The following is a 14,754-nucleotide window of genomic DNA, read 5'->3' as shown; positions in this document are numbered from 1 at the left end:
GACATAAAACTCCTTCATTTAAAGAACATATATGAATAACTGAAGGGATACTGGTATTCAAAAAAAAACAGTTTGGTAAAAGCTGATATAAATGTGTCCAGAGCAGCAGAAATGCAGGGTGATAATGAAGAAAGTGACTTTGATAAATATGGGCAAATCCAATACCAAATTTTCAGGTCAAATATAATTCCTTGCAGGCCTAATCATTCCTGCAAATTATCTTCAAAGTTAAATTAGCTCTCAAACTTCTTAAGCAGGTAGGTCTTTGTGTACAGATATTAACTTTATGTGATTTGCATTTTAAAAAAGGAATGATTTCAGGCTTTTCTATACAAATTGAGAAGCTATTAAAGTGTGCTCTAAGTATGTGCTGTCCCTTCGGTGACTGAAAACTCTAATTTGCAATCTGATGAATATGACATCTTTTGAATAATGCAAACTAAGAAAGTGCTAATTGGTTTCCATGGTCATACCTACAGCTTCATGAAAATGGATTAGGAACATAAAGAAAAATGCAGAATATATGACTGCAGAGCCATTTAAATTATAAATGAAAGACAGTCTAGTTGAATAAAATGCCAAATAACAACAGCGATGATTTTAATAATAGGTGATGAGCATGATTTGCACCTGCTTTGCATCAGATACTGTTTGATAGGCTCTGTACAAAATGTCTACTCCTCATCTGCAAAAACAAAACACAACAAAACCTGAGGCTAGGCAAGCTAATCAATAAAAAATAAATAAAAATTACAGGTCACATTTATTGAGCACTTACTTTGTGTCAGGCGCTGTTGTAAACATCTCACATTAGTAAGTCTTGTGAGCCTCACCACAACGCTGTGAGATGGGAACTATGTTGTCCCCATTCCACAGATGAGCTCACACACTGACGTCAGAGTACTCCACCATCATGCTAAGCAAGAGAAGAGCCAGAGAGCCAGATTCGGGTATGTATGGATTCAGATATGTCTCTAAATCACCTACTCTTTCTACTTCTCCACTGTTCTGATCGCATGATATGTGTACAGTTTGCATATTCTGATTTTATACTAAATTGATATAAATTTAACAGTAATTAGAAAGTGGCTCATGATAATTTTAGGCAATTGTGTCCCCAAAGGACATTGATACATAATCAGTAGGAGAAGCAAATGTCCCTACTTCTGTGTTTGATGTCTCTCTTTATTCTCAAGTCTGGTCCTGAGAAATGTCACTTGAATTTACCTCTGTAGACAGTTTATGATATATTCAGGAATAAAATGCATCAGTAAACTCTAACAGCAATTGACATACTGGGTTATATTCATGAATTTCGGTCCTGATTTCAATGCTATACTATTAAAAGTTTTAAGTAAAAAAAAAAAAATTTAATTTTTTGGCCAACTCTGTTTCTGTTTTGACCAAACTGCTCTCCATATGCCTCTTGCTGGTATCTGCCACCTGATAAGAAGCCATATCTGATGTTAGAGGGGTTAAAGCCAGAATTTAGGTTTCAGGTATCTATTTCTCAGATAATAAAAATAATACATTTGGATCAATGGTTAAATTGACGCCTCTGCCACTGACCATTTTAGAGAATTGTGGATGTTACATTTTAAGAAAGAACTTCAGGGGTGTCTGGGTGGCTCAGTCAGTTGAGTGTCTGACTCTTGGCTTTGGCTTAGGTCCTGATCTTGGGGGTCATAGGATCGAGCCCCGTGTGGGGCTCTGTGCTCAGTGGAGAGTCTGCTGGAGATTCTCTCCCTCTGCCCCTCTCCCCTCCCCCTTTCGCTCTCTCTCTCTCTCAAATAATAAATAAATCTTAAAAAAAAATGAAAAAAGATCTTCAACAAACTAAACAAGCAAATGAAGCAAACATTGAGTTATGGTTGAGGGAATTAGTAAGTTTAACGCAAGAAGCAAGGATAACAATATTGATAGAGTGCTTTTCTCTAATGCGAAGCAGTGCAAAGAACTTTACTACAGTTATTAATTGCTCAGAATTACCCTAGGAGGGAGGTCATTACTATCTCTATTAACAAATGGTACAGAGAGCAGGCAATATGCCTCGGGAGACACAGCTGGTGGCAAAGCTGGGACTTGAACCCAAGTCTGGCATAAAAGCCTGCTGTTCTTTCTACTACACATCACATTCCTTCCTCAGAAAAAAAGGAGAGATGATTTAAAGTTGGACAAGAGCTGCTTTCAAATGTAATCATAGCGAAAAGGCATGAAGCTTGTTCTCCTAAACTCCATGAAGGAGAGTGGGGGCCAAGGCCAGGACATCAGATTCGAGATAAGAAAGGAACACTTTTCTGACACTCACCTGTCTGAAAATGGGAAAGATGTTTGCACTCCCTGTCGCTAAAGGGGTCTAAAGAGAAGCTGAAGTGCCCAGATCTCTTCTGTTCTCAAAAATTATTTAATTTTAAGATTCTAAACAAAATATATATAATACCAAAGACACTTCTCTCTTGGTCTCCATTTTCCATCCTGTCCCAGCTGCGTGACCTAAAGGAAGTCAAACCGTGTTCCTCAGTTGACCTCTGAGTACAGCAGGAATATATCACCTTCCAGGCAATGTTATTAGAAGACTGTATAAGATAAGACATGTGACATACTTAATCCATCATAAAGCTGAAATAGTGTCAGTTACCTCTTCCTGCACGTTTACAAGGTTAGAGTCTGTCAGAATCTGAGGCGTTTTGTTTTCTTCACTTGGGTCATGCCAAAAACAGTGAAGGAGATACTCCGTAGATACAAGGCTCTCCCCTTACATGTGCATCTGGATCAATCATGAGTGTGCATTTGCTACTGACTTGCATGTTTTCCTGCTTGCTCACTCCCAAAGAAAAAAAATGCAGAGTTCTTATGCATTGCTCTCAGGGTTTATAATGTACATTTTTAGTAAATTCTATGCAAAAGCATCAATGAAGTAGCTTTTACATGCCATCTTTATCTTCTGACTTTTCCACTGGTGCATTCAATAAAGTATACTACTATTCTGTTTTATAATAATCACAGACATGCTATTCCCTCTCAAAGAGAGTTGTTTTTTTTTTTTTTTTTTTTCAGCTGCCAAAGTCTATTGTCCTTATTTAATATACAAAATGTTTCAGACAGGGGCGCCTGGGTGGCTCAGTTGTTAAGCGTCTGCCTTTGGCTCAGGTCATGATCCCAGGGTCCTGGGATCGAGCCCAGCATCGGGCTCCCTGCTCGGCAGGGAGTCTGCTTCTCCCTCTCCCACTCCCCCTGCTTGTGTTCCCTCTCTCGCTGTGTCTCTCTCTCTGTCAAATAAATAAATAAAATCTTTAAAAAAATGTTTTAGACATACATAAGAATTAGTGTTGTGGAACCATCAGAACTTTCTGCTGCAATCCTACTTTCTGATACCTAAAAAAGCTAATTGGAAGACTTTTAAAAGAGAACAAAATATATTCAAAATATACGTGACTATTAAAATATTTGGCTGTAATTTTTTTAAATCCTTCTGAAGTTCAAATAAATATTGATAAGAAAAGATGTCATTAAAGAAGTATTCATCATACATACAAGTTTAAAGACTATAATCTGGTGCTTAAATTAAGAAGACTTGCATAACTATTATTTGCATAGAGGAAAGGAGCAGTGATAGGAAATGCAAACTCTATGAAAATTTAATTCCATTTGAAATGAAAAAGAAATTTATCCTTTAAAACTCTTCTGTCAATCTGTGGCCACTGTTCATCACAAGGACTATGGAGGTTCATACGTATTCATGCATTTCAGTAACAAACATTCTGATCCATTGCCCTATGGGCTAAAGAACATGCGTAGGCTCCCAACCTGTGAGAAGTTCGTGACAATTTCAGCTTTTTATCACTCTGAGTATGCTTACGTAGAAAACTGTATGTCATAGCCCAAGGAACCCCTCCTTATCATTACTTCCAGCTCTCAAACTAAGAACATGCCTTTGGGAGATTAAATTAAAAATATGTGTTTGTTTTTTTTATTGTTTTCTTACTTTTAGAAACAAAATTGAAATGAGCATCTGTGTGTGTGTGTGTGTTTAAGAAGGTTAAATTAAGCAAAACACCAAAATCTAAAAATCTAAAGACTTCATAATTTCGAACTTACTTTATCTAAGCACATATATTTGACAACAGTGCAAAAAAATGTATTCCTGGTTTGTGAGAAAGCAAAATAATCCTAAAATAATATAGATGCACAAACACATACCCATCTACATAATCTATGACATATTTATATATGCATAAATATATATACTTATAAATGTTACTTAAAACAGGGAAATTGAAAGACAAACAGTAGGCATCTATTGTTCATTTATTTCATAGCCTCTCCCACACATCTGGATATTATAAAACATAACACCATATGTCTATTTAGGATCATGGGAGTCTAATGTTTTATGTTACATGACAGCACTACTGTAAATGTGGCAGAAGTAATAAATGAAAACAAATTTTCTTTTATGAATAAATTGAAGAATATTTTGTCACATCCATTCTGATAAAACTATATAAATGTTTGTTTAACTTGGAGGGGTTACATGCAAAAGATTACAGAAGAAATAATAGAACACTCGTTAAGTGCTCTATTCAAAGTTTCTGTGACAAGGTAAAGTGGCCTACCCTGAAATAGTAAATTCTAAATAAGGTTTTCAACTTTTCAAGCATATTACAATCTATCCCTCACTGTTACTCTGTAAGTTACTTGTCTCAGATATACTCTAATACTTTGGCTGCATTATATGCACTACTTTAGGTGGATGCCATTCAGAAAGCAATGGTACTTGGTTTACATTTAAGCATCCATACAAATATAAGAAAGTCATCATCATGAATCAAAATTCCAGCAAGTAATTATTGAACCTCTACTATGTCATGGGCATATGAAATTGAATTTTAAGATAAAGCATTAAGAAAAAAGAAATGAGGCCCCTGAAACTCTCCAAAGGACAGAATATAAACTAGAGAGAAGGAAACAAAGATTCTATTAGATCATTAGCTTCCTACGAGGCAGGGAAATAAAACAGAACAAGCTCTGGAGTCAGACCAAATTGGATTCTAATCTTACTTGTACAATTAGCGGCTGCAGGATCATAGACAAGTTGCTGTAACACAGGAATGATAATGCTGCATAGATTGAAGATCATGCATGAAGAGCACTTAATACTTCCTCTGCATGCTAGTAGATGCTCAATAAATAATGAGTTTTTTTCATTAATAGTGTTATTAGTAACATCAACTGCAAAATATTAACTATCACTGTAGTTAGCATATGAAAAGTTCTTCATAAGTGCTTGCTGAATGGATGAGCACTGAACGTAGCCTAAACAAGGAGATATGCAATGAAGCTCATATGCAACAGAGATCAAAACACATCCATCTGTCTCAATTCTTCTGAGAAGGATTTCCTAAAAAAGAAGTTTTACCCTTCCCCCTTTATTTCTGCCTTTGTGGTTGTTTGAATACTTTAAGAGCAACGTAATTTTTCCCGACTGCTAGTACCATTCCCAGAGACAGAGCTAATCTCTCCATTCTTTTATTAAATCATGAAACAGGATTATGATGTTCCACATTTCTGCTTGCGTGGTCCTAAGACATTCAGATAAGGTTAGCAGGGCAAATGACTGTCAGGTACTTGAACAGCAACCCAGGTTTGGGGCCTGAGGATGCCAAGCTTCTGGGGTGAGAATAGATTCCACGGGTTTCCCTCAGTCTCTCCCTTAACCAGGCAGGCTGGCTTCCACTTTCTGCCATCATGGCTAATCTGTCTGAATTCTTCACAGCATGCTGACACTCATTCTGTCTTCACTCACTGTAAGACGAGGCACTGCAGTGAAACCGAAGTGGGAGAAACTGTGAACAGGTGGTTCTGCACCTGAGTCCTTGCTTTGTTCCTCCATTACCTAAGTCACATGGTGTGTGATACATTTTAACAAGTTCTCAGTTTTCTCCTTTGTCAAAGGAGACAAGAAGCAGGTCACTAAGAGCACAGGCTCTGCAGTCAGAAATGTGTGGCTCTGTACCTTGGCTTTCCCATTTATGAGCACTGTAACTTTGTGCAAATCACTTAACTGCTTTTTATATCTCACTGTCTTAATTTATAAAGTGGCAAAAAGAATAGCACCATAGACTAATTTGATAAGGGTTGACGAGGCAATATCTCTAATATATTCACCCGAGCATAAAGCACGTAGAAACTTCTTCTTCTCCTTCTTCTGCTTTTTATTATTATTATTACTGTTATTATAAGATTACCCACTGTCTTTCACGCCTACATTTGTAATCCTCTTTACAAGGACCTTAGCTTGTTTACACCGTAGTATGAAAGTCAGGACGATGTGGCAATGAATTAGAGAACAATAACAGAAAATACAATGCAGATCTAAAAGAAGTCAGAGGAGACAGGAACAACCAAATGCAGACTAGCAAAACAAAGTAAATATAATACAAAAGTAAGAGGGTTAGTACTAAATAAAGATATCAAGTCCAGTTGGGATGCTAGAGCACTCAGACAGTAATTTAGTAACTACATATTTAAAGGAAGATGAGTTATATATATGAGTAGGCACCACTTGGTGTTTTGGAGGTATTTTTCTCTAATATATGCAAATAAAATTTATTCAATAACTTAAAAAATGGACTATATGATATTTCATGAAATTTGAGTCTAAAGCTATAAATAAGATGCACACTTCTTGCCCCTTTCAATTTTCTGCGGGAAAAAAGAATTCAATTCCAAATTCTGTTAAAAAATTCCAGTTCAAAGCACAAATGACATAGTAGCCACATGAAACTGTGGTGCTCTGTGGAGTTAGTTTGAGAGTTTTGGAATTGGAATTATCTGATAAGAAACAACTCAAAGGGATGGTGAATACACAACTACATAGATTTTTGGGAAGCTTACCATCAGAGAACGTTTGTACAAACGTACCCTATTTCTGTGAATTTGTTTCACAGAAATCTGAGAATTCTATTGCTTTAAAAATGACTGGATGGGGCGCCTGGGTGGCTCAGTCGGCTAAGCATCTGACTCTTGATTTTGGCTCAGGTCATGATCTCAGGATCATGAAACTGAGCTGCGTGGGGCTCCGTGCTCAGTGGGGAGTCCACTTGAGATTCCCTCCCTCCCTCTCCCTCTGTCCACCCCTGCGCTCTCTCTCTCTCTGTGTCTCTGAAATAAATAAATAAACCTTTTAAAAAATAATGACTGGAATCTAAAAGGAACAAAATGCAAATATTGTCAATGCAAAGTGATATTAAAACAAAACAAAACAAACAAGCAAAAAAAAAAAAAAAATGCTCTTATCCCTAACCTAATGTTCTTCTAGCACAGTACCTCAGAGACTCACAAGCCAGGGGAAAGAAGATGAATTACATCTGAAGTAAAAAACATGAAGCGTCAGAAATCAAAAGGCTATGATAAGTCTATAATGTGTCTAGTTCACGGGGAGAGAAATTCACAAATTTGGCAAAGCATGAAAAGGGAGGGAAAGAATAATAACCTAGCCATTTCAAAATTAGTTTTTTAAAAAAATTATCTCTAGAAAACTAAATTCTTTGTTGTTAAACTTGTTTTCCTTTTATACAATCAAAATCAAATGAGTATTAGGCAGAGGTATTAAGATCAAAAGTGGAAATACGTATTGATTATATTCCTTTTTTGCTTACAGTGGTAGTACTCTAAACTTGACCCTTCTGTTCCTGTTCTATCACTAAGATATTCTATGTGTTTACTAATCTTCATTTCACTAAGAATTCATGGTCCCCTGATTTCTGTTTCAAAGGTAGTGTCTAAAGGTGCAGTGTTGTGCTGATGTTAACAGCAGTTATGACAGAATCCATGCGAGTCAGCAAGAGGAGGAATGAAGTGCTATGCATCTTATCTAGAAAACACGTGGCCTGCTAGGGGTCCTAAATTAACTTAATGCTTGACATCAGCTATCATGAATCCAGGGGTACTCTGGTCAGGTCTCACCACCGCGCTAGGGCACTAACACATATTTTCTAGAGGATCCATGACATTGCTAGCTAGACTTTTTACACAAACTTCAAGCTGAACATCACCACAGCAAAACTTTATTGGGAACAACACCACAAAACTGTGAAGATTTTAAAATGTCTTCCCAAATAAAATTTAACAACAACAAAATAACAGATATTTAAGAGACATAGCAGAGAGTGAAGATAATGGCCTCATTAGAACCCATCAACACTTACTTTTCTGTATGAACATGAGCTACTTTAAATTACCTTGTACTCCCCTAAGTCAAAATGCAAAACTGTAAGGATCAGGAAAAATCAGAAAAGGAGACAGCCCACAGTATAGATTCCGGCATAAGCCACAGCATCTTTACTGAAATAAATTGGTTACAAGTGGGTCCTTGCCGGGGCAAGGCAGAGGGCAAGCACTTAAGACACTGTCTCTTCCCTGGGAGTGGTCTCTATGTTTCATCAAAAGAAGAACGTCTTGAGATTTCCAAGTAGTGTCCTATACAATTTTTACATTTGTTTATACTATACAAATATTGCAAGGTATATATTATGTGTACATAATTATGGGAGTTATTATACACTTAGAAAACAGCATACTATTGTTTAGAATGTATAATGAAGTTTTTTAAAAAAAAGTTTATTCTATTTAACACCCTTCTTAGCCTTAAAATACTATGTAACTTCCTAAAGATTGTTGTCTGGTCTATATCAAAACAAATTGTACTCATACTCAAAATTACCCCTGATCTACTCCCTGCTTCAATATGAGTCTGTTTTAACTTATGTTTTATATTTCATAGGATAGCAACAAAATAAACTTAAAAAAAGAGAATAATCAACTTACCCTCTATTATCATAAATTTGCAATATTGCCACTAACAAACATAGTTCCAACCTAGAAGCTTACTTGACTTAGAAAGTCATTTTAATAAGTAATAGAAAAATTATTTAATAACGTGCTCATCATTTCTATTCTTACTATCAAAGAATTTCATCAGTTTACCGATCATGTAATTTTTTTTCCCATACAGAATGATAACCTTTGGCAATGTGAAACATGAACTTCAATGTGAACTTGAATAATTGCTATTTCTCTATAACTTGCTGCCATGGAGAACATGAGCCATTTGAGAGCTGACATCTAAACATCTGCAAGAATTGGGACTTTCAAGCCCCGCCATCCTTCAGTGAGTATCATCGGCTATTAACTTTAAAGCATTTCTGCAGACAAAGACCCACCTCAGGCTCAGGACTAGCAGCTGCTCCTTCGACTTCAGTAGCTCCCCCACTTGAAAACTGGCATAGCCCAGGAAGCTTCGCTGAAAATAAGAAAAAATGGTTTTCATTAACTTCAGAAGTCCTTAATATTTTTGCTGTCACACCAATCATTCAAAATTAGAAGAATGAAATGTCGACTCCATGAGCCTGACAAATATTTCACTTGCAGAGATACAATCATCACTGACAGAGATACAATAATAGAGCCTTCTCATGGGGTGAGGTCCAGGGGTGCAAATGTATCCTTTTCATTAAAAACAGAGAGACCAGTAGCCTGGAAAATAACAAAATGTGTAATACCGAAGCCAGGACTTTTCTGCGAACTAATTTTCTTCCCCTATGAAAACTGGGATAGAAGCAAAGAGGATAAAATTTCAATATTTACCAATGCTGTCGTCGTTCTTATTAGAATTCCTCAAGTCACTGGCAGCAACAACTTTGTATTCCAGATATGAGCAAATCTGTTAGTTGGAGCTATTTTTATGTGGGACTCTGTACAAGTTATAAATAGAAATGCTATATTTCCCCCCCATCACAGCAATGTTTAAAAGCATTTGTTTCCTTTGTTATTTCTATACTAGCATGGGACAACTTCATTGCAATACACAAAACAGAAAGGTACTTATTCTGTTACATTTTCTAAAATTGCTTTTTAAACCTATCATACTGGCTGTTGACTACAAATATCTCCTTTCTACACTCTTTGACTCATAAGGTAAACAATAAAACTCTAAATTGGTTTTTCTTTTCCAGGATACAAATCTTTCATCTCTTTTTAACATTCTGGGCTACTTCTGATTTAAAAGTCAAAATATTATGGTATACCATAAAGAGTATTTCTCATGCTCCCCTCAAGGTCAAGAAGTAAACATGAAAATATCAAACCCATATCATCTAGGCCATTGCTGCCTAACACACTGTAACACTCTACAAGAAGTCAACACTACATCTTCCAGAGCATTCTCTCTTCATGGGTCTGTTGTAGGGCTGCACTAGAATGAGAGCCTGGACTTCAGGGGTCTGAGGACAATTGGGTCTTTTCAGCGAAAAGTGTGCGGTTATTTCATACACGAAAGGCTGCAACCACACTTAGCAATTGTAAAGCATAAGAAAGACAAGCTTCAGGTCCAAATTTTTCTCCTCCTTTTCAGTTTAGAATTGTTTCAAAAAAACTCAAGGGCAAACACTGAAAATACACCTCAGTTCTAAAGTGGGAGATGCCTACACGTTAGCAAGGATAAACCCAATGAACTAACTTGAAACTCACAGAGCTGGCTTAGAGACACCAAATCACCTAAAGCCAGAAGAACATGAGACTAAATTATCAGGAGAAGGACGTCAGGTGAAAATACTATTTGTGGCGAAAGCTCTGATGATACGTCAATGAGTGATGAAATGAGAATGAGTCAAGGCAGAAAAGGAAGTCCAAGTGCTATATGGACAAAGCATGAAGGAATTTCGGGTAACTTTTCAGCAAAGGGCAGAGAAGAGCCTGGGAGAGATCTGGCTGAACAAAAGCATTTATGTCACCTCATCAGAGATAGCTACTAGAACATCCTTTATGAGCATGCTGTCCCATCTATATACTCTGCTATTCTCTATTTCTTATCCTGTTGTATTTTTCTCTATTGGCACTTATCACCATATGACATATTATATATATATATATATATTTGCTTATTTTGTAACTCCCTTGGAAATAACTGAGATTTGAAGCTCCACGAGGAGCTTATTTTGTTTTCTCACAAACTCATACTGCTTAGTGCACAGTAGGCATGTGATAAATGTTTGCTGACAATAAATGAATGAACGACTGGCATAAAAACTAGCTTTCAGGTTAGTCACTCTATTAGATATAGATATTAGAATGTTCTTTCCGTAGGTATTTACAAAGTACTGTAATTTGCTGAAATGTGGGAAATCAAAACAATTTTAGTGTGCGGATTGTGTATCGTTGTAGTGAATTTCATTGTAGGATTTTGTAGTTAAACAGATGTCTATCTCACTTCCTCTTTCCCTGATTATCAGGGTTTTTAAATTCCTACTCCTCATTCTTTATCCTCATTCAAAGAAAACTCTTCACTGATGAGAGGTTTCATGATGCCCCAAAATTTCAGATGATTTTCTCTCTGCCTTTTTAGATTTTGAAGGTATGGATGGTTTGGGAATTAATAAAACAAACTGCATATGTCATGAATGTTACTGAGGTCTTTTCATCAATAAAAGTGACAAATGCCCCAGAGTGGAATGAGAGACAGGTGGAGTGGCTATTTTCAGACACGAGCTACACACACCCCATGAGGCCCAGCTGCCTGTAGAGTTGTGACCACAACCACTGAATGTCTCCTCTGTCCACCAGATCAGGAGCTGCCGTGGAAGGAGGACTCTGGCTTGTCCATCCCTGAGCCAAGCCCAGGGCCCCGAACAGAGGGGCTGCAGGGTATGCCTACTGTCTCACTGTACCTGCTTGCAGCGGGCCCAGGACAACACCCAGGAGTCAAACTTTTTCTACCATAACCGGCAGCCACAGGCTTCATCTCAAAGGATAATAAGAGATTTTACAGAACTCATACGACTTGTGAAAAACTAATTTAGGTAATGACATTACAGCACTGTGTTATGAAAACATGTCAAACCCGAGGAGGTGTTATTTAGGTATAAAGATTATCTTCTTTATTCTACAAATCACTGTCCATGGGGACTCCCAGTGGCATAAAGCGCATTAATGAAATCCCCAAAGACAGGGTATAATTGTCCCACGCTGCAACACTAACAATGGAATTGCCTCTATATTTACTTTCTGGCAGGTGTTTTTGTATTTGCTTCCCCTCAACATAAATAAAACACATCACTCATATACATGGATATTGACTGGACTCCTGTAAAAGAATGAATTAGAGGGAAACAGTCTTCTCTGTTGCTGGAACCTAAGTCCCCATGGAGGGAAAATAGCACGCTAATGCTAATGTAAAAGAATAACTTAATATAAAGCTATTCTATCTTTGCTATCACTGTAATCATAACCATGGAACTTGAGAGACATCTTTAAAAATTTTTATATTTCAAATGTAACTCAAGGAACAAGCTTTTCCATCTCGTCTTCAGGGCTGTTTCTAAAATTCTCATCTTTAAACTGGGAGCTCTAATATCAGTGGAAAAATGTGAAAGACAAACCAAAAAATTAGTCTCCCTGGAGTTGGAGATCAGAGGTCTGGAGTGTCATTTTATTCTGTCCAAAAATGGAAATCTGGGCAATTAAATCACTTCTCCCAGCCCCCAGACTAGCTATCCACTAACGGGTATTGTCAGGCCTTGTTTCTCTGTCTTCTCTCTTACAAATCTGTGGTCTTGAACGAGTTACTTCACCATTCCCGGTTATAACTGCTGTAGGAAAAAGTTGCATGTGATAACTCTATCATTCTCATAGTTTTAAGAATCAAAGTAAGCTAGGCAAAGCACTCAGTACATTGCTGGGAAGATAGGAAGTTAAAGGAAGTTAACTGGCTTACATTTGGTCCCAGAACTAGTTAATATGCAGAGGCCATGTTGGAATCCAGGTTTCTTGCTTTTTAGTCCAGCATTCTTTTATCCCCATTACACTGGGCTTTATTTCCAGGACAGGTGGCCATTCCCTCTCCTTCTGCCAGGCTCTCTGTCTGCTCAGCATGTGGCTCTGACCTTTTTTGCCTGCTCATGAGAGTGTGACACTCACAAGGATCATTCTGGTGCAAGCACCCAAAGCAGAGGATCACTCAATGGCTTCCTGCACAATTTCACTCACTCACCTGGCTGGAGAGTGATATCAAGCAGGGCGAAAAAAAGTGGGGCATCTGCCTCAATCCCTGGTTGCTCTCTATATAGAGTGTACAAATAAACAGTTTATCCTACCAGCCCTTGCAGGGACTCTGAGCAAGTCACAAGTATTCAGAATGCTTCGGGGGTTGTACACCTCTCTGCAGCACGCCCTCAATGGTCCCTGGTTGAGCTGTACTATACAAGGAGCCAAAAGAGGTACAGCCCTGTACACCTTGCCGCGAGCTGGCCAAACCTCCATCACCTATGTTCATCTTGCAAAGCCTTTAATCAAAGCATAGGTTTCCTTTATACGACAATTTCTAAGAGCCTCCCAAGCTTTTCCAAGTACTGTCTAGAGCTGTACGATCCAATGGGTAGCCACTAGTTCAAGCACTGGCCTTGTAGCTACTCTGAATTGAGATGTGCTGTAAGGATAAAATACACATCACATTTAAACAACATGGTATGAGAAAAAGAGTGTGAAATAGAGCATTAATAATTTCTTGTACTGATTATATTTTGAAATGATTACATTTTGTATATATTGGGTTCAACAAAATATTAAAATTCATCTTGCCTGTGACTTTTTAATTTTTTAAAAGCCTGTAAAATTACATATGTGGCACACATTTGTGGCACACATATTTCCACGGAAAAGTGCTGGTTTAGAGGTTAAGTGAATATATCAATAATACTTTACCTATTCTTATAAAACTATATACAGGAACTGTCGTACAAGTTTGAAAGGCCTTGGAAGAGCTGAACTTGATAGCATGAGGCCGATACCCAACATCTCCTACATGTAACTCACAGCACAGGCCTTTTTTTCATAGCCCGTGTACTTTTTCTTCCCTGTCAACCCTAACAGATATGGTTACATGGTTTCCCATCAAATAGGAAGGGAAATAAGACACATGAACTACTCACAGCGAAAAAGAAGAAGAAGAAAAAAAAAAAGACTTGGGAGGAAATCTATTAAAAGTGGACAAACAGTCCAAAGAAAACATTACAAAGCATTTTAGGGTAAAGTCATATATTTAAAAATTACATATTTACTATGAATATACCTCAAAAGGTCTCAGCACAGATTGGTATCTGCTTCACTAAGACATCAACAAAAGGCTTGGGTGCAGCCAATGGATACTGCTTAAGAATGCAAAGAAATGTATAGAACATATTTGAGCTATTTATAATAAAAAGTTTCAGCTCATTTTTTTTTTTTAAAGATTTTATTTATTTATTTGACAGAGAGAGAGCACAAGTAGGTAGAGTGACAGGCAGATGGAGAGGGAGAAACAGGCTCTCCACTGAGCAGGACGCCGGATGTGGGGCTTGATCCCAAGACCCCAGGATCATGACCTGAGCCGAAAGCAGCCACTTAATGGACTGAGCCACCCAGGCGCCCCGTTTCAGCTCATTTTTAAAATCAGTGTAGTCAAGAGCTAGAGTCCTTAGCAGGTTGTAATGGCAGGGCCAAGTCTTGGCCAAGGGTTCAAACTCTCAGACCCCTTGTGTAGTGTCCAAAGAAATATTTTGAGGATTAAGTGATGAGATATATATTAACCAGGGGTACATGATAGGTGCTTAAGATGTGGCAATTCTTCTCTATCTAGAATACTGTGTACTCTGAGGGTATTAGAATGCCAAGGCATGTGGACTTGGGTTTGTTCTTATTTATTTATTTTTATTTTTTTTA

General features: G+C 37.5%; 1 protein-coding gene across 1 annotated transcript in view; it reads right to left on the bottom strand.

Annotated features, from left to right (window-relative positions):
* The window catches only part of INPP4B (inositol polyphosphate-4-phosphatase type II B), a 631,805-nt gene that overhangs the window by 179,655 nt on the left and 437,396 nt on the right, over positions 1-14,754 (bottom strand). The window contains exon 10 of the mRNA XM_081813115.1: positions 9,172-9,304. Within this exon, the coding sequence (XP_081669241.1) occupies positions 9,172-9,304 (133 nt within the window). The remainder of the gene's footprint in view (positions 1-9,171; positions 9,305-14,754) is intronic.

Source organism: Leptonychotes weddellii, chromosome 2 (assembly GCF_054177405.1).
Source record: "Leptonychotes weddellii isolate Sample4059 chromosome 2, ASM5417740v2, whole genome shotgun sequence".
Taxonomy (NCBI): domain Eukaryota; kingdom Metazoa; phylum Chordata; class Mammalia; order Carnivora; family Phocidae; genus Leptonychotes; species Leptonychotes weddellii.
Note: the sequence above shows the minus strand (reverse complement) of the source record. Positions and strands in the feature narration are given on the sequence as shown.